General features: G+C 42.9%; 1 protein-coding gene across 7 annotated transcripts in view; it reads right to left on the bottom strand.

The window, feature by feature from the left end:
* PDE10A (phosphodiesterase 10A) overlaps nt 1-26,122 on the bottom strand; it is a 332,447-nt gene that overhangs the window by 154,846 nt on the left and 151,479 nt on the right. For 3 of the 7 annotated variants that reach the window (XM_020808648.3, XM_072994365.2, XM_072994362.2), the window contains exon 1: nt 13,311-14,931. The exons of 2 other annotated variants lie outside the window; for them this stretch is intronic. In XM_020808648.3, the coding sequence (XP_020664307.3) occupies nt 13,311-14,310 (1,000 nt within the window). In that variant the 5' untranslated portion in view covers nt 14,311-14,931. Of the gene's footprint in view, nt 1-13,310; nt 14,939-26,122 lie in introns of those variants that run through there. 2 more of the 7 variants (XM_072994372.2, XM_020808688.3) reach the window with 2 other exon arrangements.

Here is a 26,122-nt window from a genome sequence, read left to right as displayed (position 1 = left end):
TGCTGCAAGAAACTTCGGGGCAGCCCTTTGGGAGGAGCCGGGCTGTGGAGAAGAAAGGGAGAAGCCCATCCGATCTCCCCTCCCAACCATCGGGAGCAGCGGGAGAAGCTGCCCGGCGTGGAGGGGGGGGAGATCGGATGGGCTTCTGCCTTTCTTCTCCACAGCCCGGCTTCCCCCAAAGGACTGCCCCGAAGTTGCTTGCAGCAGCGGAAGAGGTGCCCGGTGGAGGAGAAATGACAGATCAGCTCCTGCCTTCTCCTCCACCGGGCACCTCTTCCGCTGCTGCAAGCAACTTCGGGGCAGCCCTTTGGGAGGAGTCGGGCTGTGGAGAAGAAAGGCAGAAGCCCATCCGATCTCCCCCCCCTCCACACCGGGCAGCTTCTCCCGCTGCTCCCGATGGTTGGGAGGGGAGATCGGATGGGCTTCTCCCTTTCTTCTCCACAGCCCGGCTCCTCCCAAAGGGCTGCCCCGAAGTTGCTTGCAGCAGCGGAAGAGGTGCCCGGTGGAGGAGAAATGACAGATCAGCTCCTGCCTTCTCCTCCACCGGGCACCTCTTCCGCTGGTGCAAGCACAGTCGGCCATGCCTCCCACCCTTCTCAAGCCGCAGGAGGTGGGTGGTGGGTGGGAGGCATAGCCGGACTCCTCGGCAGGCACCGCGGCTCGGATCCGATCTGAGCCGCGGTGCCTGCCGAGGAGTCCGGCCATGCCTCCCACCCCCACCCTCACCTCCTGCGGCTTGAGAAGGGTGGGAGGCATGGCCGGACTCCTCGGCAGGCACCGCGGCTCCGATCCGATCTGAGCCGCGGTGCCTGCCAAGGAGTCCGGCCATGCCTCCCACCCCCACCCCCACCTCCTGCAGCTTGAGAAGGGTGGGAGGCATGGCCGGACTCCTCGGCAGGCACCGCGGCTCCGATCCGATCTGAGCCGCAGTGCCTGCCAAGGAGTCCGGCTATGCCTCCCACCCCCACCCCACCTCCTGCGGCTTGAGAAGGGTGGGAGGCATGGCCGGACTCCTCGCAGGCACCGCGGCTCCGATCCGATCTGAGCCGCGGTGCCTGCCGAGGAGTCCAGCCATGCCTCCCACCCTTCTCAAGCCGCAGGAGGTGGGGGTGGGGGCGGGAGGCATGGCCGGACTCTTCGGCAGCCGCCGCGGCTCGGATCCGAGCCGCGGTGGCTGCCAAAGAGTCCGGCCATGCCTCCCACCCTCCTCAGGCCACGGGGGGAGGGTGGTGAGATCCATCCGGATCCCCCCACCCTCTCCCCGCGGCTTGGATCCGACCCGCGGCAGGCTACCCCATGCATGGTCGGACTCCTGAGAGTCCGACCATGGCCGGGGAAGCCGGCCGCGGGGAAGGGGAATCCCAGCGGTGGCCTCGGAAGGACCCTTCGGAAGGGTCCTTCCGAGGCCACCGCAGGCATTTTCCCACAGCTGAGCTGCGGGAGCACTCCTTCGGAGGCTCCCGCCGCTCAGCTGGGGGAAAATGGTGCCTATGGGGAAAACATCGCAAAGCGATTTTTCCCCATAGGCAACATCGTTATACGATCGCAAAAGCGATGGCAAAAATGCCATCGCTATGCGAATTCATCGTTAAACGGGGCACTCGTTGTACGAGGCACCACTGTATTGTGTATTCTGGTGCTCCAGCACTCAAATGTGCATTTCCCTTGGTTTTTTTAAAAAGTCTCCATAAAACCCTGCCCCGAACACAGTTTGATTTGAAAATGGGCTAAATTTTGGGAGGGTCAAACACTGCATCAATAATAATACACAGAAGCTCCTGTATAAAAGGCCAAATGTTTTCATAATTAGCAGTTTAATAAACTTGGCATGATACTGAAATGACTAAGAGGCCAGCAATTTCCTTTAGAAATATAATTCCTATCCATGTCATTTTATTTTTAACTGAGAAATGTATCTAGTATACTTTGCACTATGACTGAGCACTTGGTGACTGAGCATACGTTGTGCATAAAAAAAGACACTACTTAGTTAGTATCTTGCATTTTAAGCCAGGTCTGGAAGTGCTCCCCACAGTATTCCCCAGGCATACTGCCAGTCAGTATAGGTAGTACTAAGTTAAATAGACAAGTGATCTGATGCAATACAAGGCACCTTTCTGCGTCCCTACTTTTGCTTAACAGAAGATTACAGGGAAAGGAAGTTGGCCCTACCCCAGAAAAGGAACAAAGCTCTTCCATACTTGGGAGTTTTGGAATTTCTCCCTGGGAAGAGGAGTTAGCAAAATCTTATTAGCTGGACAAAAACATACACAACTGGTTTATTTGATGAAGTTTCTAGGCACCTGGTTTCTGTAAGGGCTTTTTTAAAAGTCCTTTTTGTGCTCTAATGGCCTATCAAGATAGCTTTCCACTTACGTGAGAAGTCTTTCATAGTACTACCAACTGATAAGGAAAGTGCCATTCTTTTCCATGATTACTAAAACTGCTATCATGTATGGAACAGTTTCATGAACATCAAAGATTCCCAGACGCTAGTAGCTACTACCTCATGAGTGATGAACAGTCATTCATTGCCAGCAACCTACACAATTAGTTTACACTTTATTCTATCTAAACAACAACCACAACAAAAGCTAGTCAACCTACAGGTATCTTTCTTTTAAGTGTTCATGCAGCCCTTAAAACTCATTCCCAAATGAGGAAACAGAAGCCATTTTAAAAGGTATTTCTGTCCTTTGAAGGACTCCTTCCACAACTGCCTCTCATAGAAGTTGAGAGAATAAAGACTTTGAATCTTACTCATGGTTTTAAATGTCCTGTTTCAAATACACTATCTACATCTGGCTCAAACTGAAGCCAAATTGCATATATTATTCATCACAGAATTCACTCTTATTGCGATACTTTTTCAGTGGAGCTTCTGGGAAGCTGTTGCAACTATCTTTGAAATGAACCACTCCTGTACAGCAGCAGCAATCATCATCATCACCATCACCAACATCATCTTAGAATTGCACTTGCTAGGAAATGTGCAACAAGCCCACTTATCTATAATTACAATTAGAGATGGGAGTACAGTGGTGCCCCGCATAGCGAGTGCCCCGTTTAACGATGGATCCGCATAGCGATGAGTTTTTTGCGATCGCTATTGCGACGTTCTCAATGGCCAAAACTCGCACTGTGATGATTGGTAAGCGAAACGCATTGCAATGTTTTAAAAACAGCTGATTGGCGGTTCCAAAATAGCCGCCAGAAAAAATGGCCACCCACAGCATTTTTGCACGGTTTCCCTTGCATATTGAGCGGCAAAAATGGCGGCCGTATGGAGGATTTCCACATAGCTGTGAGTTTTTCCCCCATAGGAATGCATTAAACGTGTTTTAATGTGTTCCTTTGGGGTTTTTAGTCCCGCATAGAGACGAATCCAGATAGCGACTATTTTTTCAGAACGTATTATTGTCGCTATGCGGGACACCACTGTATTCGTATAAGCATATCCCCACACAGGTGGAAATAACGAGGGTCCAGCCTCACGGGGCCAGACTGTTCACTCACGATTTCGCTGCTACCGCTGGCTCTGCGGCGGTTTCCTATCATGCTGTTCTCTGCAATGGATTAGCCACTCTCCGATCTAGCAGAGAGGCTTGTCATCCCACCTCCTGCCAGGACTGGGTAATCGATTGTGGACAACAGCGCAATAGGAAGGCACCACGGAAATTGTGAGTGGACAATTTCCACCTTTGCGGGATATTCTAATTACAATGTCCAGCATCCATCTACTAGATTTGCTTACTTTTGTTGAATTATGTATAGTATTTTTCAAATTTCATAAAACATTAAACAGATATCTGAAGCATTTGTTCTGTATATCATATGAGAAATATGTGAACACTTCCCTTTCAAAACAGGGTAACTTCAAAACATTAACCCCTTTATTATGCCGCATAAAATTCCATTTGTGTCAGGGAAGATATCCCAAGATACTGAATATTGGAAAAAAAATCAATGCAGAAGCATACTTTCATTAAAAAATGAAGTTAGGAATATGAATATTAAAACTGTGCTAATGGTTGAAATCTAGTAGTAAGTCACAACAAGCAGGCCCACTGCATCAATGTGGATTTGATAAGTCATCTCCTCCATAGGTTCCACTGACTCAGTGGGACTACTTTTGTTGTAACTTATTACAGGATTTCTGCAATGATTCAGTTTTCAGAGCTCTACATGTTACATGGGACAGTGCAGGTACTAAACTTAAATTAAGGACTCAGTCGTGTCTACCAATTTATCTCGCACAGTCTTTATCCTGAACAGTGTCTTTAACTTTTTCACTGTATTGATTTGTACTGTTCTAGGCTCTGTGCTTCCATATGCTGGTTATAATGAACAGATTACTCCCTTTCCACACACAAAGTGAACAAGATTTGCTTACTTTTTCACATACAGACACACACACAGCCTACTCCTAATTAAAATGTAAAAATAAAACAGGGCTTTTGTTATTTTTATCTTGAAAACCAGTAAAATTTTATGAAATGAAAGTTGCACTGAGTTAACTTCCACAGCAAATGAGCAGTGTTCAGAGAAACTACTTTTTAAAACATTCGTTAAATTGTGCCTTTACAAGAAAAAAAGGTTGTCACAATAGTATGAAACAAAAAATAGTTTATTATAGCTACACCTTCCTCTTACAAGTGTCTCTAAATGATCTCCTATTTAAAATATTAGATCTGGATCTGCATCTGTTTCTCCTCAACTCGTCTTCAGCACCAAGTTCTTCCACTTGTGTAACTCTGTTCTAAGAAGTCCTGGGTTGTGTTTGCATGCTTTGACAAACCTTGATGATTGGAGAAACCAGTTCTAAGTACAGGGCCTGCAATTCCCTGCTCTGTCATCTTTCTCCAGGTAGGTGGGGAGATTAGAAGCTTTTTCTTTTAAGTTAAGATTAACCACAGGCTGCCCCAATGTCCAAATACTCAATTATGAGCATAAAAGCATAGAAGATCACTGTCATAATTGTTCACTCTCCTCTACACTGTGATCACTCTGTCTACTTCAATTAAAGAGGTATGGGGGGGGGGGGAACATTTCACAGATTTTTAGAACTATTTTTATACTTTTAGCTCTCTTTTCTAACATAAGGCATACAAAACAGCTCACAGCTGGTAATGAAGTCATGTTTTATTTTTTCATTCATTTATGTAAAATATATTTACCCCAACTTTATCCTTTAAAAAAGGGCCCAAGGCAGCTTACATCATTAAAACTGCAATATTAAAAGATAAAAACAGCATTGTTCAAATATACAGAAGAATTAATAACATTATATTTAAAACATTCAGTAAAGGCATTACAAAAAAAAAACAACAGATTTAAAAGCAACCGAATACAAACCAGTCCATGTATTGTCTCTTAGACTACCGTATTTGCCGGCATACAAGACAACTTTTTTGGCCCAAAAAACATACCTCCAAGTGAGGGAGTCGTCTTGTAGTCCAGGTGCACTTCATTTGGGCCAGGAAGGAGCTGCCGCCACCACCGCTGCTGAGTGAGTGACGCGGGGCGGCGCTGTCCGGGGAGGAAGGCAGGCAGGCAGGCAGTTGCTGCTGCCCGTGCAGCCTCTTCCCCTCTTCCTCGCCCTCCTCCCCGCCGGCCATGAACTTCCAGGGCGGGCCCGGGCAGAGCTCCAGGCAGCCGCTGCCGGCGCTGAAGCAGAGCCGTCCACTCTATATTTTGAGTGGAAATGTTGGGGGGGGTCATCTTATACGGCCAGTCACCTTGTATGCCGGCAAATACTGTAGTCAGTCACTAAAGAAAAGCTTGCCTTAAGGGAAAGATCTTTGCCTGCTTGCAGAAGGACAGCAAAGATAGGACCAGCCTTAACTCTCTCTTTGTATTTCTCAGGTCAAGAGCCTCTAAAATAGTCCGAATGATCATGAACATGTCATTTTCTCTCTAAGCCTAACATTTTACACTTCGGACTCCTAATTTCAGATGTTCTTGCCTCTATTTGGGAAGCAAGTGTTGCTGCATAAAAGTAATAAACATCATAATTTTATTGCAGGGCTCTACAGTAAAACACACAGGAAGAAAAGGAGAGAATGGTGTAGGAAATGTTTAACAAGAAGGAACTCTAGGCTAGGGTGGGCAATTTGCAGGCACCCTTTTTTTTGCTGAACTACAACTCCTTCAGCTTTGGCTATGCTAGCAGGGCTAATGGGATTTACTGTCCAACGACTTCTGGAGAGCCCCACACATTCCCACCTTGCTTCAGGTTATCACATTAGAAGGTACCAAAAGGAGGAGACAAAAGGTCAGCCTGGGGAAGTCTGCCCATATAAGCTAAACACTGTTCACTATCCTCTTCATTTAGGCCAGATCTGCTTCTGATAAGCATAACAGCTCATTTAACTTGAGCAATCACAATTTGCTTTTCTGAGAATATTCTATCAATCAGGTTTTCCATTGTTCCTTTTTGGGACAAAATGCACTGGAACAATATACACTAGATGACAAAGGCTATTCATTAGGGAATATTGGATAAGGAAAGCCTGGTTTCATTAGTGAGACAAGAGTACAACACATATTTTTCCTAGCCTGGTGCTCCCCAACTGTGGATAAACTTTAATCTGAAAACACACACATATATTTTCTCAGTTCCTACAATAATGGGGAGACTTCCTTGCAGCTGTGAAATACAGTAGTCAGATTAATTTAGCTCTCTAGTTATCACAACACATTTTTGCATCTTCTAGCGTAAATATGTTGTGTAGCCTATTTCTTTGGGAATACTTTTACAGTGTTTTTAATTCTTATGACAAAAATTGCAAACCAGTTTATAATAACCAAAGGTAGCAAAATTTGTTAAAAACTATTTTTTTAAAAAAATCAGAAGAATTATTCAAGCATAAAATATCTAAAATACTCATAAGTGTAACATGAACAACAGAACTTTCGGGGGCAAAATCACCTCAAGTTAAAAATCACCATCAAATCAGCATGCTTTATAATTCCCACCAACTCTCATCCCAGGATTTTTTTAAAAATCATCATGAGTCATGCAATTCAATGGATAACACTTAATAATGATTTCTTAACTTGAGACAATTTGCCTCCAAAAGTTGCATAATTTCTTAATTTCAGGGGCATAAAGTCCCAATAGGATTGTGGTCAGTTTATTACAATCAGCAGAAGTAACTGGTAAGATCAGCAATTTTAAAAAATGCCCGTACAAATGAGTCTTTTGTAAACAGCAAAACACTCTCACCTGGGAGCCCATTTGATGGCATCAGAGAAATCCATCAACATAGATGCCACATCAGAGAAAGCCCTTTTGACCACAATCCTTTGGGGATTTTAGATGCCGAAAGTTAGAAATGGAGGCAAATGAACCTCAGTAGAATGCAGTATAGTAAGAACATGTAAAATAAAATGCACCTGTATCTCCACGAAGAAAAAGGCCTGCAATCTTTGAAACAATGAGGACAAAAGGACAACGCAAGTGAGATTTGGAGAAACACAACGGAAGTATGAAGACTTCCACGTTGCTATTATATACATAGATGGATGCTCAAACGAGAAAAAAGACCACATTGACTACGAGAGGTGCTCTGTTTTAGGGACATAGAATTCATGGAAGCAATTACTTAAAAGCATTTCAATAGTATGATCAGAAAAGATCCTGCATACAAAAAAAAAAAACCATAATTTTCTTGATATGAGGCAAACTTGTATGTGAAGTGAAGGAAGCACCAAGATACACAAATCTCCATCACATTCCTCAGGAATGAATGGGGAAAGGGATGACCATTTTAAGCAAGTCTAGTAAAAATACACCTACAGTGTTTAGAATCACTGTGAAGTAAATGAAAATGGACTGGGTTTAGAGAACAATTTGCATAAGGAAAAGGCATTGCTGCTCAGAAGACAGCCACATCTGAACAGAAGAGATGGAAAAGTTCCAGAGCATAAACTGTAATCTACTTGTAGTTCTCTAGAGCCAAGCCAGTATAAAGATCACCTACAAAATACATTTTCTCCTTAGCTATTTTGAAACAATGCCTCGATTTAGTCCTGGTTCTAATGTCAGTAATGCGAGAATCATTTGAAGAATAGCACTGCTTTGATTTGTCTGCAGTTCAGCAACCAGCAGAGGGAGTACAATAAACTAAATTACACTTATTAAAAGGCACTTTAATCAAGCATTTTGAAATAAACATAGAAATGTCAATGTGTTAAGAGAATTACAAAAGTCTAGAGAGCATGGATGCCATTCTGTAAGTATACATTGGCTATTGGCTTATTTCGCAGCATTAAAATAATAGATTAAATTAGCACAAGAAGGTTGTTGTGGGTTTTTCGGGCTCTTTGGCCATGTTCTGAAGGTTGTTCTTCTGATGTTTCACCAGTCTCTGTGGCTGGCATCTTCAGAGGACTGGAGTAGAGTTCCTACTCCAGTCCTCTAAAGATGCCGGCTACAGAGACTGGTGAAACATCAGAAGAACAACCTTCAGAACACGGCCAAAGAGCCGGAAAAACCCACAACACCATCAGATCCCGGCCATGAAAGCCTTTGAGAATACATTAGCACGTGAAGAATTACTACTTAACTGGAATATTTTTATACAACGAAAATGAAGATCCACAGATCATGCACATTACAGTGCAGAGCACATTAAAAGTTTCTTGCAGCCTGATCTGTTAGAAGGCATACAGAATTAAGTGGCATATATCTTTAGGAAGTGTACATATGAGTGCAATCTTAACACTAGTAAATTAAGAATGCTGACATTCCAGTAATAAATGTAAATCTATAAAATCTGGTAGTCATAGTAAACAAGTGGAGATTACATGCTTTACTCCTAATAAGACAGGATTTCCCCCCAAATACATGTAGAAAATAGGTGTCCTTTAATTCAATCCACCAGTGTAAAATGTAAATATTTACCTTTACCACTTTGCAAATTGTTTCTTTCAATGGAACTTATGAAGAAGTTGACTCGCTGAACTGCCACTGATTCAATGAGCCTACTCTAGTATTACTAAGCAACAGGATTTTTGCCATTGGCTCTCTGCTAACTTTTCCCCTTAATTTCAATGGATCAAGATAAACAAATATCAGCTTTAATATCCTCTATTTAAAATGAGAAATAAAACAAGTCAATCTGTCTTTATACCTTGTGGTCTCTCTCTCTCTCTCTCTCTTATCAGATGTCGACATTATTTAAAACCAGAGAATCATTAAACTCATGGTGAGATTAAATGACATTTCCCAATGCTCAGAAAAATGCCAACACTTGAAAACAGGCATATTTTACAACATTCCTTGAAATGAGAAGTGTGATTCAATAGCCTCCCAATTAAATCATGGTTTGACAATGATCCAGTTCCTGAGATCTCCATAATGTTTCAGAAAGTAGTGGCTAGACATCAAATGGAGCCCAGATTGTTTTAACAACACTTAAACGAACATGTGCCAATGACACTGAAATATTTATGGAATTAACTAGAAATCTTCCAGTTTTATTATAAAACATCCAAATGTAACTTGAAACTCTATTAGTAGTTGAAAACTACATATATTGATACTGTGGGTTCACTGCTACAGTAATTATAAAAAAACAAAGATAATGGAGGATGTCACCATTGAAAGAAAACATGAGGATGGAGGGAGTGTGCATTCTTTGTAATCATTACATTTCTTTGTGCTCCAGCAAACTATTTCTCATCCCTCTAGCAGTCCATGGCTTAAGAAACTCCTACTTTATAGCACAGGTGGAACACTCCCACCAAGATCTACCCAGATCACCCGTGTGAGCCAAGAGGTGAGGCTGAGGAGCCTGACACCAAGAGAGGCCCAGAAAGAAAAGACACGAAACCGGGCCTTCTCGGCGGTGGGTCCTCGCCTCTGGAACAATCTCCCTCCTGAGATTCGCGCGGCCCCCACTCTGGGCACCTTTAAAAGTCAATTAAAAACATGGCTATACATTCAGGCCTTCCCTCCAGCCAATACCTGATCTTTCTGTTTATTCTCTCTCTATTTATTTTCTACTCTATTTTTGTATTGTGTATGTTATAGTATGGTTTTTGTAATTTTTGTATTGTTTTATTGTTTATATTATACTGGAAGCCGCCTAGAGTGGTCTTTCGGCCAGATGGGCAGGGTATAAATCAAATAAATAAAATCAAATAAATAAAATAAACAGCCCTATCTACTGCCCCAAATCAGATCTTCAGGAAATTCCCTCTGAATGTTCTCTTTTCTTTTTCTTTTCTAGCTTACACAATCCCCAAACTCAGCTCACTGCCTCTTCCTGTGCATCCCAAAAGAAAATTGCATCTGCTTGTGTCTTTTCACATAAATTGAATGATCCTCAGTTTGGGGGGGGGGGGGATTTCCTTCTTTCAGAAAATTTAAGGAAGATTCAGCTTTACAAGAATCAGCCAGAAATCTCACTGGCAACTTTCCCACTCATTATTAAGGGAGTGTCCATCAGTAGTTCTGGTTCCATCAACCCTCTCCTATCCAAACCATGGACTAAAATCCTGTTGCTTAGCACAATAAATCACACTACAGTGGGCTCACTGAATCAAGGGGGATTTAACAAATCAACCCCTCCATAAGTTCCATTGATTCAAATGGGCCTACTCTAACTGCAACTTTCTTTAGGACAGTAAGTCACAGATGGAATATACCCATTTGAACCAATGGAACTTATGGAAGAGTTGACTTACTAAATCTCCATTGATTCCATGGGCCTACTCTAGTACTATTTACTACAGTAAGCAGTCAGATTTTGGTCATGAAACTGTACTCATTGTTTATCTTTCTTTTTTTGCAAATGTACGTAAGACATAAAGATTTGGTCCTATTATTCAGATAAGGAGAGGGAAATAGGAATTAAAGGGAAAGTAATAAATACACAGTATAGACATGCCTTGAGAAATTACCTTGGTTGCTGAGTTTGTGTGCTACTTGCCTTCAGGTCAAAACCTCCATAGAGATACCCTAATAGGCCTCTCAAGGTGAGATATTTAAAGAGAGGCTCCACCCCTCCCTCCCATGAATTTCTGTGACCAAGTAAGAATTTGAATGCTGGTCTATCCACTGGGCATTTGGTTAAAGAGTTCCACCACTTAAAACAACACTGTAGAAAGTAAGGCTCAAAATAACTGATGCCTCAGAATCCAACACTCCGGTCCTGTGAAATCACTACGTACAAAGTAGGGACTGCCTAGTTCAAAAACACCAATAACAAGAAGGTGAGGTAGCCAAAATTCTCTCAGCTACTTTCCCCTTTTGTCAGCTTCTATCCTGGCTGCTTTTCTTCCCATCACAGAAGAGAAACAGCTTTAAAAAGTAGTTTTCCCCACCCCAAGTAAGATCTTACTTATTGGTTTGCTTTATCATGCCACACTTTGTACTTTTTCTACCCACTCGAACTGCTTTTTCTTTTCTTTTACAGCAACTCTCCCTCCCATTTTATGATACCCTAAATATGTACCAGCATGCTTTCTTCACAGCATCTTACACATGCAACTAGTTACAAAATTATGGTAAGCCCAGAATGGCAGAAGAAAAATAATTTTCCCAGTGACCCTCCCCTCTCCTCCAAAAGTGGCCAGTAATCACTTGTACTGAACACAAAGACAAGTCGCCCAGGGAAAAACATAATAAGCATTAAGCTGAAGATAATCCATAAGTATCTTTGTTATATTCCACATAAAGCATGGGAGATATGTCCAAAAAAATCACACAAACCCCAAAGGTGGGTGATAAACTGAAAATGACAAATGATGAAGTTTAATGTTTGGTATTTCCACAATACGGTGTTAGTTCACCAAACGACTCACTCATTCTGCCTTAATGTGTAGTGACAACAAAATAACAGAACCTGGTTCTCTTCTCACAAATACAGTACTAACATAGTTTACAACCAACTGGACATGTGGAAAATATGCACAGCTGAAATCCTGTTATCTAGTGTAGTAAGTTGCACTAGAATAGGCCCGCTGATTGATGAGGATTTGGGGACACAACTCCTCCACAAGTTGTTCATTCAAATGGACCTACTCCAATTGCTGCTTCCTAAGCTAAAGTACTAGAGCAGGCCCATCAATGGAACTTACAGAGCAGCTGACTCACAAAATTTTCCACTGATTTAGTGGGCCTACTCTAGCATGATTTACTACTCTATACAACAGTATTTCAGCCACTGAGTAGCCACATGCCATTCTGGCTGCTGATCCAATTTACTGGTCAGGCTGCTCCTGACTTAAAAGAATGCCTTCCATGGCTTTGGTACAATTGAACTGTGAAGTATTAGTTCTCATGGCTACTAAGTTAATAATTTTCTCCTTTTACCAAGCACAATGGCAACTACTTTCCCTTCATTTTTGTTTTGCATTTCTCAGCTACCAAAACCTTTCACCCTAAAACTTGGTAAAGTTTTTTCCTTTTATTTTTAAACTTCCTGGGCGGGTCACCCTGACACACACACAAAATACTGTTTCTTCCACACCACTCAGTGATCACCCCACGAATTTCTTTGATAGTTAGAAGATGTTTCTTCCACACCACTCAGTGATCACCCCACGAATTTCTTTGATAGTTAGAAGATAAAGAAAGATTTGCAAATGCAGAAGTCTTATAAACACACACAAACCCTCACATCTCAGAGGGAGTAACAGAATGATTCACATATTTCACTCGGATTCCTTTTCTTTGTTCCTAGACAAACCTGGCAATGTTCTGGTGCTTCCTTTCTTCTTTTTATCATCCATTAGGCAAAAAGATGTGGTATAAAAAGATATTTGTGCTTCTTTAGGCATTTCCATGGGAAGAGGAGTAGGTCAAAAGCCTGCATTCTTTGCACCATCATTAACATGAAAACTTCTTCTGAAGCAGGGCATCCTTTCCTTAAAGCAAATGACCCCATTCTGCTTCAGCATGAAAGTCTCCAAGGAGGGAGATTCTGTCCACCACCTTTGCTAAAGGAAGCTTCTTCCAGCACTAATCTATTTCAGCGCAACTCTTCAATGTAAACTCATTCTCTCTCTCTCTCTCTCTCTCTCTCTCTCTCTTTTCCTTAGATCTGGTGAACTCTTGTTATCCCTTTGACATGACAAGTGAAATGCACAGCCACATAAACACCCCCAAGCACTGACTGCAATCCTTCATTTGTCAAACGAGAGTTGTCTGCCCCAACCTCCTTCCCACAAAGCACATCGGTCGAACAAAATTTCGCGCCACACACCCCCGTTCTTGTATCTACCCTTCTCGCCCTCGTTTCCTTTCTCTTTAGCAGCCAACCGGGCGGAGAACAAAACGCGAAGCCGGCACCACCTACTTGTGCTGAGGAAACACTCGGTAAACCGTCTAAAGCAGCTTGCCGAAGGAGCTCCATCTTCCATGTCTGGCCCTAACGAGCGGGGAGCGGGGAAGGAAGAGAAAGTGAAGAAGGTGCCTCTTTGTTGTTGTCGCTGCTGCTGCTGCTGCTGCTGCTGGAGAAGGAGCGCCTTGCTTCTCCCTCTGGAGCCGTGGCCACGGACGGCTGTGCCTTCTCCGCCGCCTCTCGTTAAAAAATTGTAAGACCACAAGCGAGGCAAAGCCGGGCAGAGAGGCGGGAGCCCAAGAAGCGCTCGCTGCTGCCGATGACGCCGCCGACCGGTGGCGCCTTTGGAGCTGGAAGGTGGGAGCAGGGTGGAGGAAGGGAGGAAAAGTCGCCTCCCGTTATTGTTGCTGCCGGGGCTGTTGCCGCCGCCGCCGCCGCCGCCACGAGAGACAATCAAAGGAGCTGCTGCTGCTGCTGCTGCTGTTGCTAACGGTGGTGCCGGTGGCGGGGCTTCTGCCGCCGCTGCTGCTGCCGCCGCCGCCGCCCTCCCCGCTGCTGCTCCCACATCTCTAGCAGATGCCCCGCTCGCTTTCCTTCCCCTTTCCCTCCCGCGAGGATCTGGGAGGTTGAAGGAAGACGAGGAGGGGAGAAGAGGAGGCGACGGCACGAAGTGAAAGGAAGAAGATGGAGAAGGGGAGGGAAAGGAGGAGGAGGAGGAGGCTGCTGCTGCTGCTCCTCTTGCTGCTGAGACGGAGACGGAGGTGCAAGAGCCCGTCCCCGCTGTGCGGCAGCAGCAGCTTTTTCCGACGAAGAGGCCGGAGGAGCTCCGAGCAGCCGGGCCGCCGGGTCCCGAGGAAGGAGCCGCGCCGCCGCCGCCGCCGCCGCCTCCTCCTCTCCTTCTCCGGTCAAGGGAATGGGACTGACTGGGGCTGGAGCCGGGCTTTTCCCCTCCCGCTCGCGCCGCAGTCAGGGGGGCCTGGAGGCGGGCTGAGCGCGCTTTCTCCGGGTTGGCCATCGAGCTTCCCTCCCGCTCTTTCCGCGGGAGAGTTTGAGGGAGATCGTTTGCAAGAATCACCCAACCGGGGCGGTGGGGAGACAAGGGAAGCTGAAGCCAGAAGAGAAGCGCGGGGCGGGAAGGGAATGGCTTCGGTCCCTCGGTTGCCGCCCTTTCCCTAAGAACCCCACGAATTGTTTCCCAAGTACTGTAATTTTGTTTTTAATCTTCCCCTTCGACGACAATAAAAGAGGCGGGGAATCACCCCGGGACTTTTAATGCCACTTTCCCTGTCCTTCCTAAGACCTTGGCACTAAGAGAGAGGGGCGAAAAGCCAGCCCGGGCACAAATGCCTTCCTCTCTTTTTTTGGTTCCTTCTCTCTCGCTGCAAAAGCGAGGCTGGCAGTAAAGGCGCGGGGGAACCAGCACCGCCGCCCCCTCTGCTTCCCCCCCCCCCCCACACACTCCGCTCCCGTGTGCCGGCAGAGTCGCCAGAAGAAAATGAAAACGCCCACTGGCGGAGCCGAGCGCTTCGAAGGCCCCTCCCTTTCCACCTCACGGCTCCCCGTCCTCGCGTTGAGCCAAGGCGAGCAGCACGTGTTCTGTTTTTTGTCACCTGAAGAAAAGCAAAAGGAAGGGAAGGTGCCGGCTTTTTTCTTTCTTTCAGCGCTGAGAGCCCTCAAAGCCTCGGCAAAAGGGGAGGAAATCCCAGCTCGCAGTGTCTTATTAAAGCGCGGGCGGGTTTCAAGAGTTTCTTTGCCATTCACGCTCACCACCAGTCTTTGGCGACTTCGCATCACATTTGGCAGGTGCCCTTCTGTTCTACAATAATATACTGTGTGCGTGAGGTTCTGGGTTCAAGTTTCCTGGAAGCCCCCCCCCCCAACCCCTCTCAAGGGCAGAACAACTTTGTGGCTATTCAGAAGTGAGGCCAAGGCGCGCTGCTTCGTGTTCAAGGAACTCTTTAGGTAGAACAAGCGACCCCGTTCAGAGCGTTCGTCCAGAGCGCTAATTTCGCCTCTCAGCCGCTGTCCTCCGATAAAACTTTGCCTCAGAAGGCTTAACCTGTTGTCCCCAATTCTGGGACACCTGCCCGGGAACGGCTCGCTCGTTGTACGTAGCCGGAAGAACACCTAAAGCGGCCAGCCCTTCTCCTCCAAACACGGACCCAGAGACCTACTCCACTCTCCCCGTGGCAATAAGCCAAGAGGCTAGCGCCCTTTTGTTCCTCGGGCGCTGGAGGGGCGGGAACGCGGGGGGAGGCTGAGGCGGCTAGGCGGGGAGAGGAGGGACCGCGGCCCATTGTCTGAACTTGAGCTGCCCGCCAGGGGACAAGGCAGTGGTCTCGGTGGCCGGGTCTCAAGGCAGGTGTGCTCCGCGCTGGGAGAACTCGAGCGACCTCACCTCCGGTGGGCGCGGGGCGAGTGGGTGTCTGTCACAGCCGCCGGCTTTGAGTTTTCGCGCCAACAAGCCTCAGCTTCAGCAGCAACGGAAGAGAGACGCAAGCCGAGCGTGGTTTCCGCGCTGCTGCTCCGGCTAGCAGCAGGCGCTGAGGCGAAGAGAAGGGCAGGCGCAAAGAGGCGCGCACAGGGCACCCCCCCCAACACTTCCACCTGCTTCCTGGGGGGCAGCCGCGTTAGTCCGTTGCAGGAAATCAGCAAAGAGCCTTTTGACTCCTTAAAGACCAGCTTTACTTGGCATGAACATTCCTGGACTGTAACACACTCACACCTGACGGAGTTCGGCTTACAATCAACGGAAGCACGTGCCAAATAAAACCTAAAAGGGTCCCCTAAAAAAAAAAAAGATGGACTTCGCACTGCCACCTTTTCTCTCAGGGATCACCTGTTGATCGTTCCTCTTCTTTTCCCGCTTTAACCGGACTTCGTTGGACGCGAAGCGAGCCCAAGCTCCAGCGGGGTATTGGTTAACAGCCGGTCCGCCGAAGAAAAACCGGCTCGGCCTCGCTTGATTAGGAGAAACTCACCCGTAAGCAGCTTAAAAACGCCGCGCAAAAGAAAACGGCGAGCACTTCGCCTCAAACCAGAGTAAACATGATTTGCATTCCTCATTCCTTGGATGGGAAGAGTTGCCTTAACCACAATCCCCCTTCCTTCCGACAATCCTATTGTGTTTGTAACGAAATACGACTTCGTATTCTTTTTAAAAAATCCAAACAGAAACTTTCGATCTTTCGTGCACGGTTTCAGTTATTTGGTGCTTGGAATCTTCCTTGTGCTCATGGTCTTTAGAAGTCAAATTCGTTTCGCAGTCTGGCAGATGAGGAAAATGTGTTACACGAAGGTGCAGGCATTTAGGTGTTGCCAGAAGGGTTTTTCATGTGTTCCCCTTGTTCAGGGCACAAGGCGGCCTCTCTGGCAGTGGAAACCCCACGCGTCCGCCCGCCCTCCGACTCACAATCTCATTTGCAATACCTTCATATTTTCTTTCTTGGCAGTCGTGATTTTTTTTAAAAGGACGCAATGTAACCTTATTCAACTTGTCTAAGAAGTAATGAAGAAATGTCCCTTCTTACAAAGGAATCAACGTTGTATAAAATTCGAAAGTCGTTCCTGAGGAAACAAGAAGTCTTATTTAAATAGCAGTATATGAAGTGCCTCACCACAATTTTAAGATGAAATCTATTGAGGGAAAAGAGGAGCTAATGAAATTGTTTTTCTCAATTTCTTACTTTTTTGTGCTCAGCTATATTGATCATTTTGTAGTAAATAAAGGGCAAATCTCTTTCGAAAATTATTCAGATTCAATACAACCTGTTGAATCTAATCTAGACTATATATAGTGCAATATCATAATTAATGTTCATATTATTTATCATTAACATCTGCATTCTTGGAAGCACATAAAGTCACCTTGCCTTTCGCTCCTTGTAAATATTCAAAGATTCTTATAATACACACTATTACTGTCTAAATATTCGGAAATACTTGAAAAAGTGTTGGTAAATAACATCATTTAACATACCTATTGAAATATGAAATATTGAATATGAATGCTTAAAACATTTTGTATACCAGAGAGTTTACCCATCACATAGTAATATGAAGATGTACCTGATGTGCATAGCATTCATTTGAGGGGAGTTATGTATCTGATATAAAATGGCACAGAAGTATTTATTTCACAATTTTAGTGTATCCTGACATCATACGAACCAGGAATGTGTAAAATTGTGTGCTTCACTTTCCTATCTATGTTTTAGTTTGCAAATTGATTCAGTTTGCAACATAATTTCTATGACAAATATGTACAGTGATAAATGGATTCTTCAGATTCATATCCCAGAAATATATTTCAGGAAAATAGTGAATAAAGTCTCAAATCCGCAATGCATGCATAAATTATTGAATTCACTTATTCTCACTGTTGTATATTTTCTATCACCATATTTAGAAAACATTTTTGAAGTAGGAAATAACATTTCTGTATTTTGTGGTTTCCCCTGTTATCCTTGCTTAACATATTTACCTATTGTAAACAAGCATTACTATTATGATGAACAATTCTTCTAACTTCATGTGAATTCACAAACTTACTGTTGAATGCCTTTGTCAAGTTCCACCACGCTTTGTAACAAAAAATTGTCAAATCAGATTTAAGAAATCTAGCACAGAAACAAAGGAGAAACTATGAACATTTTGAAATGGCTTTTACTTTATGCATATTGAAATGAACGTTTACAGTTCAGCTTCTATGTTGTTATGTGAAATTGTTTATATAATTTCATGTTTTCCCAACTGTGCTTTCAGTTTTAAAACTGTAATTTTCCTTGTCTAATAAACTTAAAGCATTCACTTGAACATCTTGAAAAAAATATTTATTTGTCCTGTAAATGCATTGCAGGTTGATTCCAATAAGTACTTACAAAGAAGTACACCCAACTGAATTCAATTGTATCTACCGGTACTTTCCAGTAAGTGAGCTTCGAATTGCATTGTATTGTAAAAATGTTCAATTGTTTACAGTACTTTTGGAAACTTCCAGTGGACATTTTTTATTGACATCCATAAATTGCACAGATATTATGCTAATTTTCATATCACATATTGGAGTCTGAGAGGATCAGAGTAGATGACATCCTCAAAAATAAGAATTGTGACATGACAGTACAGAGATACTTATTCTCTCATTATTTAGAAGAGTGCTAAAACATCCGTTATAAACTAACTTGTCAATAGGTATACCCCATATCCTCACATACTGCCCATCACTAAGGAAGTAATTCCTCTTACTGTTAAAAATTATTCAATGGCCAGAACAGCACATTGAAAATTTGGGGGAGGTCCTTTCAAGCATTATGACTGCTATACAAACCACTGGGCTTTATTTCCACAGGGATCTTGACACCAACACAATATTAATTTAATTTTGGCATATTGATTTTTCTTAGATTTATATTTTATTGTTTCTGAACTCTATTGTCACTAATACAAAATCCTAGCTATTTGGCCAGTACCAAAGCAGTGCTACTGAAGGCCATGTCCTGTTGAAATCTCCACATCTTTCTAAGTAAACATGCACCGAATTGGATAGAAAGTTCATACTAACATACTAATTTCAACCGCACATAATAGTTACCAGATTTCAAATACTTTAGGGAAGTTATTTACTTCCTTTAGTATTTAATTTACATGTATTTCATTGAAGAGACATTTTTTGAAATTTCTTCACCAGAAACATATTATACTTTCCCTCTTTTTAACACAGAGGTGGGCAACGTCTGGAAAACTAAAGGGCTGCATGTGCCCCTATCTATTCTCAAAATACATTTCTGTTTAAAAAGACCTTTTTAAAACTGAAACAACCTCTTACATCCTCCCACTCCAACTGGTGGCCAGAAATGGTTTTTCTACACACTTGGGAAGGGCAGGGGCAAAACATGGCCAGAGGCACAATGGGACCTTTTCAGCATTTTTAAATAATGAGCTTTGTTGGGACTGGAGCATGTAGAGATGCTGAAGAGTATGTCTGGGCCCCTTAGGAACTGTTTGCAGGCTGTGGGTCACACTTTGCTGCAACATCATGAAATAAGCGTATAATTTTGATGAAAGAATCATTTTAAGCAAATAATCAGAATTACTGCTATTTATTAGAGACATATCTATGGAACTGCATGTTTCATTATGAGTTCTAATTCTGAAGTTTGCACATCCAATTCATGAGTGAAATCCAACAAGAGGCAAGCAGATTTCCACTTTTTCATTGCAGCCTTCTCCCCAAAAGTCCTCTCCCGGGAGGCCTCCAACACAGTGGAACAGATTTTGAGGTGTGGACAAGTTACAGAGGAAGAGGAAATCATTAGGCCTTCTGATTCCACTGCAAGAAGTCCTTCCCTCAGTGGGATAGATTAAATGAACAAAATATTATGTAATTTGTTCCCAGTTTGACTTCACTGATCAACTGCTTTTGAAAGATAAAGCCTTTGTTACATAATCCAAGGAATGATTTAGAACTCACTCATGAACAGAAGATGTTCAATGAGAGTGCTTATACTATTACACATAAGGAGTAATACAGAAATTAGGATTTGGGTTATGATTGGAGCTACATTGCTATTATCTGAAGCTTCAGGAAACTTTACCATTCCTCATCCTTTCCTAATACTTAGAATATTCTTCATCCTCACTATCATCGCCAAGCAGTTATGGAATCAAGAGTTCAGCAAATGTTATAATATTAGTTTCACAGTCCCTGAAGTAATCTGACAAGAAAACACACATTTGCAGAGATTGTACAGAAGCTCTCAAAGTGGAAGCTTCTGCAACCTCTACTTAATGATAGCAATTGTTTTTATTATGTACTGATTAATACATCATTTTAGTTTAAAATAAATATTTGCTTGGACCCAAACTTGCAAGAATAGAAGATTGACACAGCAGGTTTTCTAACTTTCAGTCCTTACTGCATCATGATGTGCTATGATGGAGGAGTGACCTTTGTTGAGTGCACTGGAGCTGCACTTGAGATGAAAGGAGGGTTGACCCCACTTTTTCTTCTTCTATACATTTGGATCAAAGCTACTGGGAGTGGTAATCTGACAATAATGGGCTAATCCTCTTTTATATTAATTAACAAGAGAAAAGAATACAAATAACAAAAAAATGACCTAAAATGCAAATACACAATACTCATTAAACTTTCCCCACCCATACCACCTTCACCCTTGTGACTAGATTACCAGTAATATCAATTTATATCCCTTTTCACCCCATCTCTCTCCCAAAGTACGTTGATTGTTTCGCTGGCATATAGCCCTTTCCTCTTTGAAAAGACATACTCCAAGTATAAATTCCATTAATGAACAAATCCTAATTAGAGCAGAAGACTGATATGAATGGTACTTGTTGCTACTTATGCAAAACTCAGTGATTTCAGTGACTATATGAGCCAGAATCCTTCTGGATAGCTATGCCCACATAAGTGTAATGGCACAGACTGCACCAGTGAATTGCCATTATTTAATGAGCGGCCATTTACATTCCTCCTTGTGCCTAAATTCATGCAGCTGGCTCATTATGAGGAATTAAATGGTGACAATTCACAACCACAGTTTTTGCCCTAGCACTTACAGTGACATAACTTAATGGCAACAATTACCTCGGGAGGCATTCAAGAGAAAATTGGACAACTGTCTGTCAGATCTGCTTTGACTTGGATTCCTGCATTGAGCAAGGGTTTGTATTCGATGGCCTTATAGACCCCTTCCAATTCAATTATTCTATGACTCTATGATTCTATAGAATTCTGGCTGTTATTTGCTATATTTTGTTGCCACATGGAAGTCTGCTCATGTTCCTAAGAGACTGTCACTTATTTTTATACTTGTAAATTTAATGCTATAAGATGACTCTAATATCATTCACGTCTAAGAAGCTTATCTCTTTAGCTTATTTTATTTTATTTTTTGAGCAACTTGTCTCTAGATAAGCTCAATGTGAGAATGTAAGGAGATGTGTAATATTCAAATGTGTCTGGCAGTTTTAAAGCACAAACTTTATCCTGCTGAAACCTTGCTGGGACAAAAGAGAGAAGAATTTAGCTACTAGCAATCCTTGCTTAGTCCCCTAAGGACAGCAGTTTAAAGAAAATGGGATAGATCAGAGCAATGTAGGACAGCCAGATGCAGGAAAATCCCTAAAGGAAACTCAGAATAAGAGCTTCCCTCACTGACTCTTAACACATGAGTATAGTATATATAGTATAGGCATCCTTCAGTCTCGAGAGACTATGGTAACATGCTCTGAATCGAGGAGTGACCTCTCCAGAGCATGAAGCCCGGGTAAGGTAATATGGAGGATAGGCTGTTACCCAAGCAGCAGATCCCCCCTCTCCACATTGCTGAAATGGTCCAATGGAAAGGCAAGAGCCAATACAACTGGTTCCAGCAACGTCGCAGGAGTTGGCAGAACGACACATGCTGCCTTCGGGACTCCAGCTCCGGATTTTGCCTCTAGGTTAACTCCTGAAGCCTTTTCCATGAGTGGATATAGCCACAAGGCAGTAGAGGTTTGAAATCAGAGTTTTCCTTCTCCTAGATGGGCTGCCTTCCATGGCTGACGAGCCCCACCTACCCGGCCTGCTCTTTAATAGTGCATGAGTGAGCATACATATACAGGGTAAGATAGAGTTGTTTGCCCAGAAACAGCCGCCACCCAGAGGACTGGGTGGTTGTGGGAAAACATGCTAACTGTTGGGACAGCAGCTGTATTCTTAGTGTGAAAGTGGAAATTATGGGAAGACTGGTTGGATCCAACCAAATTTTATGATAATTCAATATTCTCTATGCAAATAAACAATCTGGAAAGGCCCTAACATAAAGGCTTTGTGATATTTCTCAGAGCTTAGAAATTTTACTCCTTTGTACTGAAAAAAAAAACTTTTAAAAATACTGTGTAGTCCTTGTATACTATCTGACAGAAAAGGTGGGTGATTTTTTTTATTAGATCACTAAAATGTCATAAACATAATCCAGTTTTCAACTGCACAGAAGTCTTCCTCAGGTTTTGACCCTTTGAGGAGTCAACATCTAATTTATATTTGTGAATTTTAGTGGCCTAATAAAGGTATCACCCACCTTTGCTTTTCTTGTACCACAACTCCCAAGATAACCCAAGCATCTACGCTGGTGACAGGACTCAAGTACTTGCAGTCCAAAAAAGTTATGTTTTCAAGCTCTATTGCTAGCTTAAATTCTCTAACAAATAGTCATGAATTTACTCTCATAAAAGCCACAAAACATTGGTAAATAGCTTCAATACAATTTCTGTTTGAGCAAAGGTCACAAAGCTCTGGGAGCTGAGAATTGCCACCCATTTGATGTGGCCATGAAAGTTTTTGGCCTATGCAATGTGCTTGTTACATAATGGCTTCATTTACAATACACCTAACAGTATTCATATTCTACTCTAACTCTCACAAGGTCAGCAGATATGAAAGAGCATGTTAAAATTAAATACAGCTGTGTCGATTAGATAATATCATTATTAGACCACTAAAACATCACAAAATTTTGCTTTTGAGTTATTTAAAATTCATGAGCACAGATACCAAGATCCAGTAGTATTCTTCAGCGTCCTATGCTACCAGAACTGGGACTTCCTCTTCTGTTTCATCAGGAGCAGGTTTTAAGGTGCATGGAATGAATGAGGGATCATCATATTTGCCTGAAACTATAGGATTGAGCAGAAGTATACCATGGGATTCTGGTCATAGGAAGCTGTCTTATACCAACTTACACTATTGGTCATTTCGACCCCTATTATCAACTGTAACTTTTCTAGGGTTCCAGGGTTCCTTTATAGCCTTACCTAGATATCTCAGATATTAGCTGGTGGTCTCCTATCCAATTATGAACCAGGCCACACCCTGCTTAGCTTTTGAAATTCCACAAGATCAAGCTATGTTGAAGATAATATGATTAACTGTTCATCAACCTGTGTCTTACAGAATCTGTGTTGGATGGAAAAATTGTGAAATTTTCCTGGCCAATTATAGTCATAGTCCCTATGAAGTTTGATTAAAATCTCAAGATGGAGGCTGGGGTTTAAAGAATGTGCTTGAGATGTGACGGTATCAGGATTTATAGTTTTAGTGATGTAAAATCAACAGGCTTTATTTTTTTTTCTATACAAAAGGACATTCACTCAGCCAACTGTCCATTATTGTCAAAGTACATGGTGGCTTGGAATAGAAGCACTGAGAAACAACACAATCCTTGTGTTGGGCAAATTGGATATTAAATTTAAAGGCTTCACTAGGCAAATACTGTCAATTAAAGCAAAAATATGAATATTCTCCAGTGATAAAAAAAAAAGTAGGAGTCCTGTATGCAGTGCAGTTTCTCATGCTGGTGGCAAATCTGCTTTCTCTGTTGAGAGTACCTGTCCTGAATTCATGGTATTTTTCCACAACAAACAAAAAAGAAACACAGCTGTGTAGACAATGAGCAAAATAAAAAATATATAGAATTAGATAACACTTACCATAGCATCAAAAAGGGGGCAAGCATTCATGTTTTCACCCCGCCTCTTTTGTCAAAAAATGGCAACAAATTGAAAAGTTTGCCATGATCCAAGTCCTCACCATGACAGTGGTGGTAGTGGTGGTAAATGGCAGGGCATTTGGGGGGGGGAGGGTGCTGATAAGTCTGTCCAAATGCTGACCTGGTAGGAAGATGAAGGCACTATTGAACCAGAATGGAAAGGCTGTCAAGTCATCACAGTAGGTTGACCCTGAGGTGGGTAATAGTTGGTCAAGTACCCATCAGGGCCCTCCAGGACCAGGGCTGTCACAGCAGCAGCAGTTGCCACCTCCAGCTCATCCTATCTAGAAGCTTCATTGCAAGCCTGCTGTGATGGTGGTGATGGTACCTGGAGAAGCCAGAAGAGCTGAAGTTGTGGGCCATCTCATCTGCTTTACTGGCAAGGAATCCTGAAGCTGCTGCCATTGTCACACATCCCTTCCCAACAGCTGAGGTCAGGATGAAGCAGAACAAGAATAAAGCTTGCATTTAGAAGGAATGACAAGGGGCAGGAAGTCACAAGGGAAAAAAAAATGAAGAAATAGAGAGAAGGAGGCGGGGCTTTGTTGCGGTGCTGCCAGCAACTCCAGAGAAGAGCTCTCTGGAAAAACTGGAACCCTCCGGTCCAGGATCCCCCTTTTGAAATGGGGATCGAAGGAGAGTCTAGAAGAAGTCTCTCTGAAGCAGATGGTGAGTGGCAGAAGGAGAAGAATGGGAGGCAGACCCAGACTTTTTTCTTCTGAAGAAATCACCGTGCACGGACTGGAGCAGGCGCCATTTTTGGCACTGAGCCGCGAGGAACCCTTTACCGGGGGAGAGGAGAGCAATCAATATAAACTAATAATATATAACAAGTAAGTAAGCCAAAGCCTCTGATTTATGAAACAGCCTCATTAAGCTGAAATAAGAATGAAAATATTTGGCTGAAAGAAGAAAAGCGGCGGCGGGGTTATTTTATCAGTCTGACTCAAAAGCGAAACCAAAGCTTCTCCAAGTGAACTCTTAAAACACCAGGCTGATTCTAAAGCCGAGAGTCTGAGACGGAAAAATAAATCTTGTTTTTGGAAAAGAATCCCAGATAGTTACACCATCTGACTGGATTTAAGGGACTTGAGGGTGGTGAATCCAGTTTGGCTGGGATACGTCTCTCTTCGCTTTTCCCTGGATTTTGTGAACTGTAAATAATAGAACTTGGTTCTCGGGAGAAGAAGGGAGCTGACGTGGTCGACTGGACTAAGGAGTATCGAGGGGTTAATGAAGATCGCAAGACGGGCTTCAAAGACAACTACTGGACAGTTTGAGACTTGGTGATTGTTGTTTTGTCTGTCGGATTGCGGACTGCGTGTGAGACTGATAATAGAACTTGCTGAACACAGGAGAAGAAGGGAAAAAAACTGTGCCACGGTTCTATTTTACTCTGTATTTGCTGGGTTAAAAGTTAATTTTACATTATAATATTTGGATAAAGATTGGAGGAAGATCTAAGGGGAGGTTCATGATGAGGGGTTTGGATTGTTGATAAAATTGTGGAAACGGTGGAAGGATATTTAAGGGGTGATTATTGCAATTAAGGGTATATTACTGTCTATACAAACCCCAAAGCCTGAGATGGACCCCAGAAATTCAAGAGAACAAATGGAGACTGGCTCTGTTCAATCCCAAAGTTTCGGAACAGTGGTACAAGAAATAGAAAAGGAATGGCAGATTAACATTCATAGGATAATAAAAAAAGGGTTTCAGCAAGTGAATGAAAATCTTAGCAAAATAGAAGATTTGATGAAAGGGATGAAAGAGGGGACAGTAGATGCTAAACAAAACTTAAATGAAGCTGTACAAACTTTAGAACCATCTGTATTAGGCATGACTCCAAGTAACATAAATGGTATAGAGAGTTACCCAGTGACCTATGCAGCTTCCAAAATTAAAAACCATTATGTTAAAAATCTTAAGGAAGCAGAGATACTGAAACCAGAGAATCTTATGGTGAAAATATGGGAAGTCAAAAAAAGGGATATTTTGTCAGATGGGCTGAAAGACTGTTTAATTCAAAAGGAAACTGAACGATGGGATCTATGGTATAAATGGCAGCAGCTACCAGACAATGTTGGAGTAACATAGAATAAAATTAAAATTAAATTATAAGATAAAAGCAGGAGGGTAATCAAACAGTGGAAAAGCAAAAAGTTGATTTGTATCTGTAATATGAATTAATTGGATGATGGTATATTTTATGTTCTCCTATCCCCCAAAACCTTTTGCCCTTTTCCCTATTCCCCCCTTATTTTCTGTACT

This window comes from Pogona vitticeps, chromosome 1 (assembly GCF_051106095.1).
Source record: "Pogona vitticeps strain Pit_001003342236 chromosome 1, PviZW2.1, whole genome shotgun sequence".
In the NCBI taxonomy this organism is placed as follows: domain Eukaryota; kingdom Metazoa; phylum Chordata; class Lepidosauria; order Squamata; family Agamidae; genus Pogona; species Pogona vitticeps.
The sequence above is the reverse complement of the archived record's forward strand: the minus strand, read 5'-3'. Positions and strand labels throughout refer to the sequence as shown.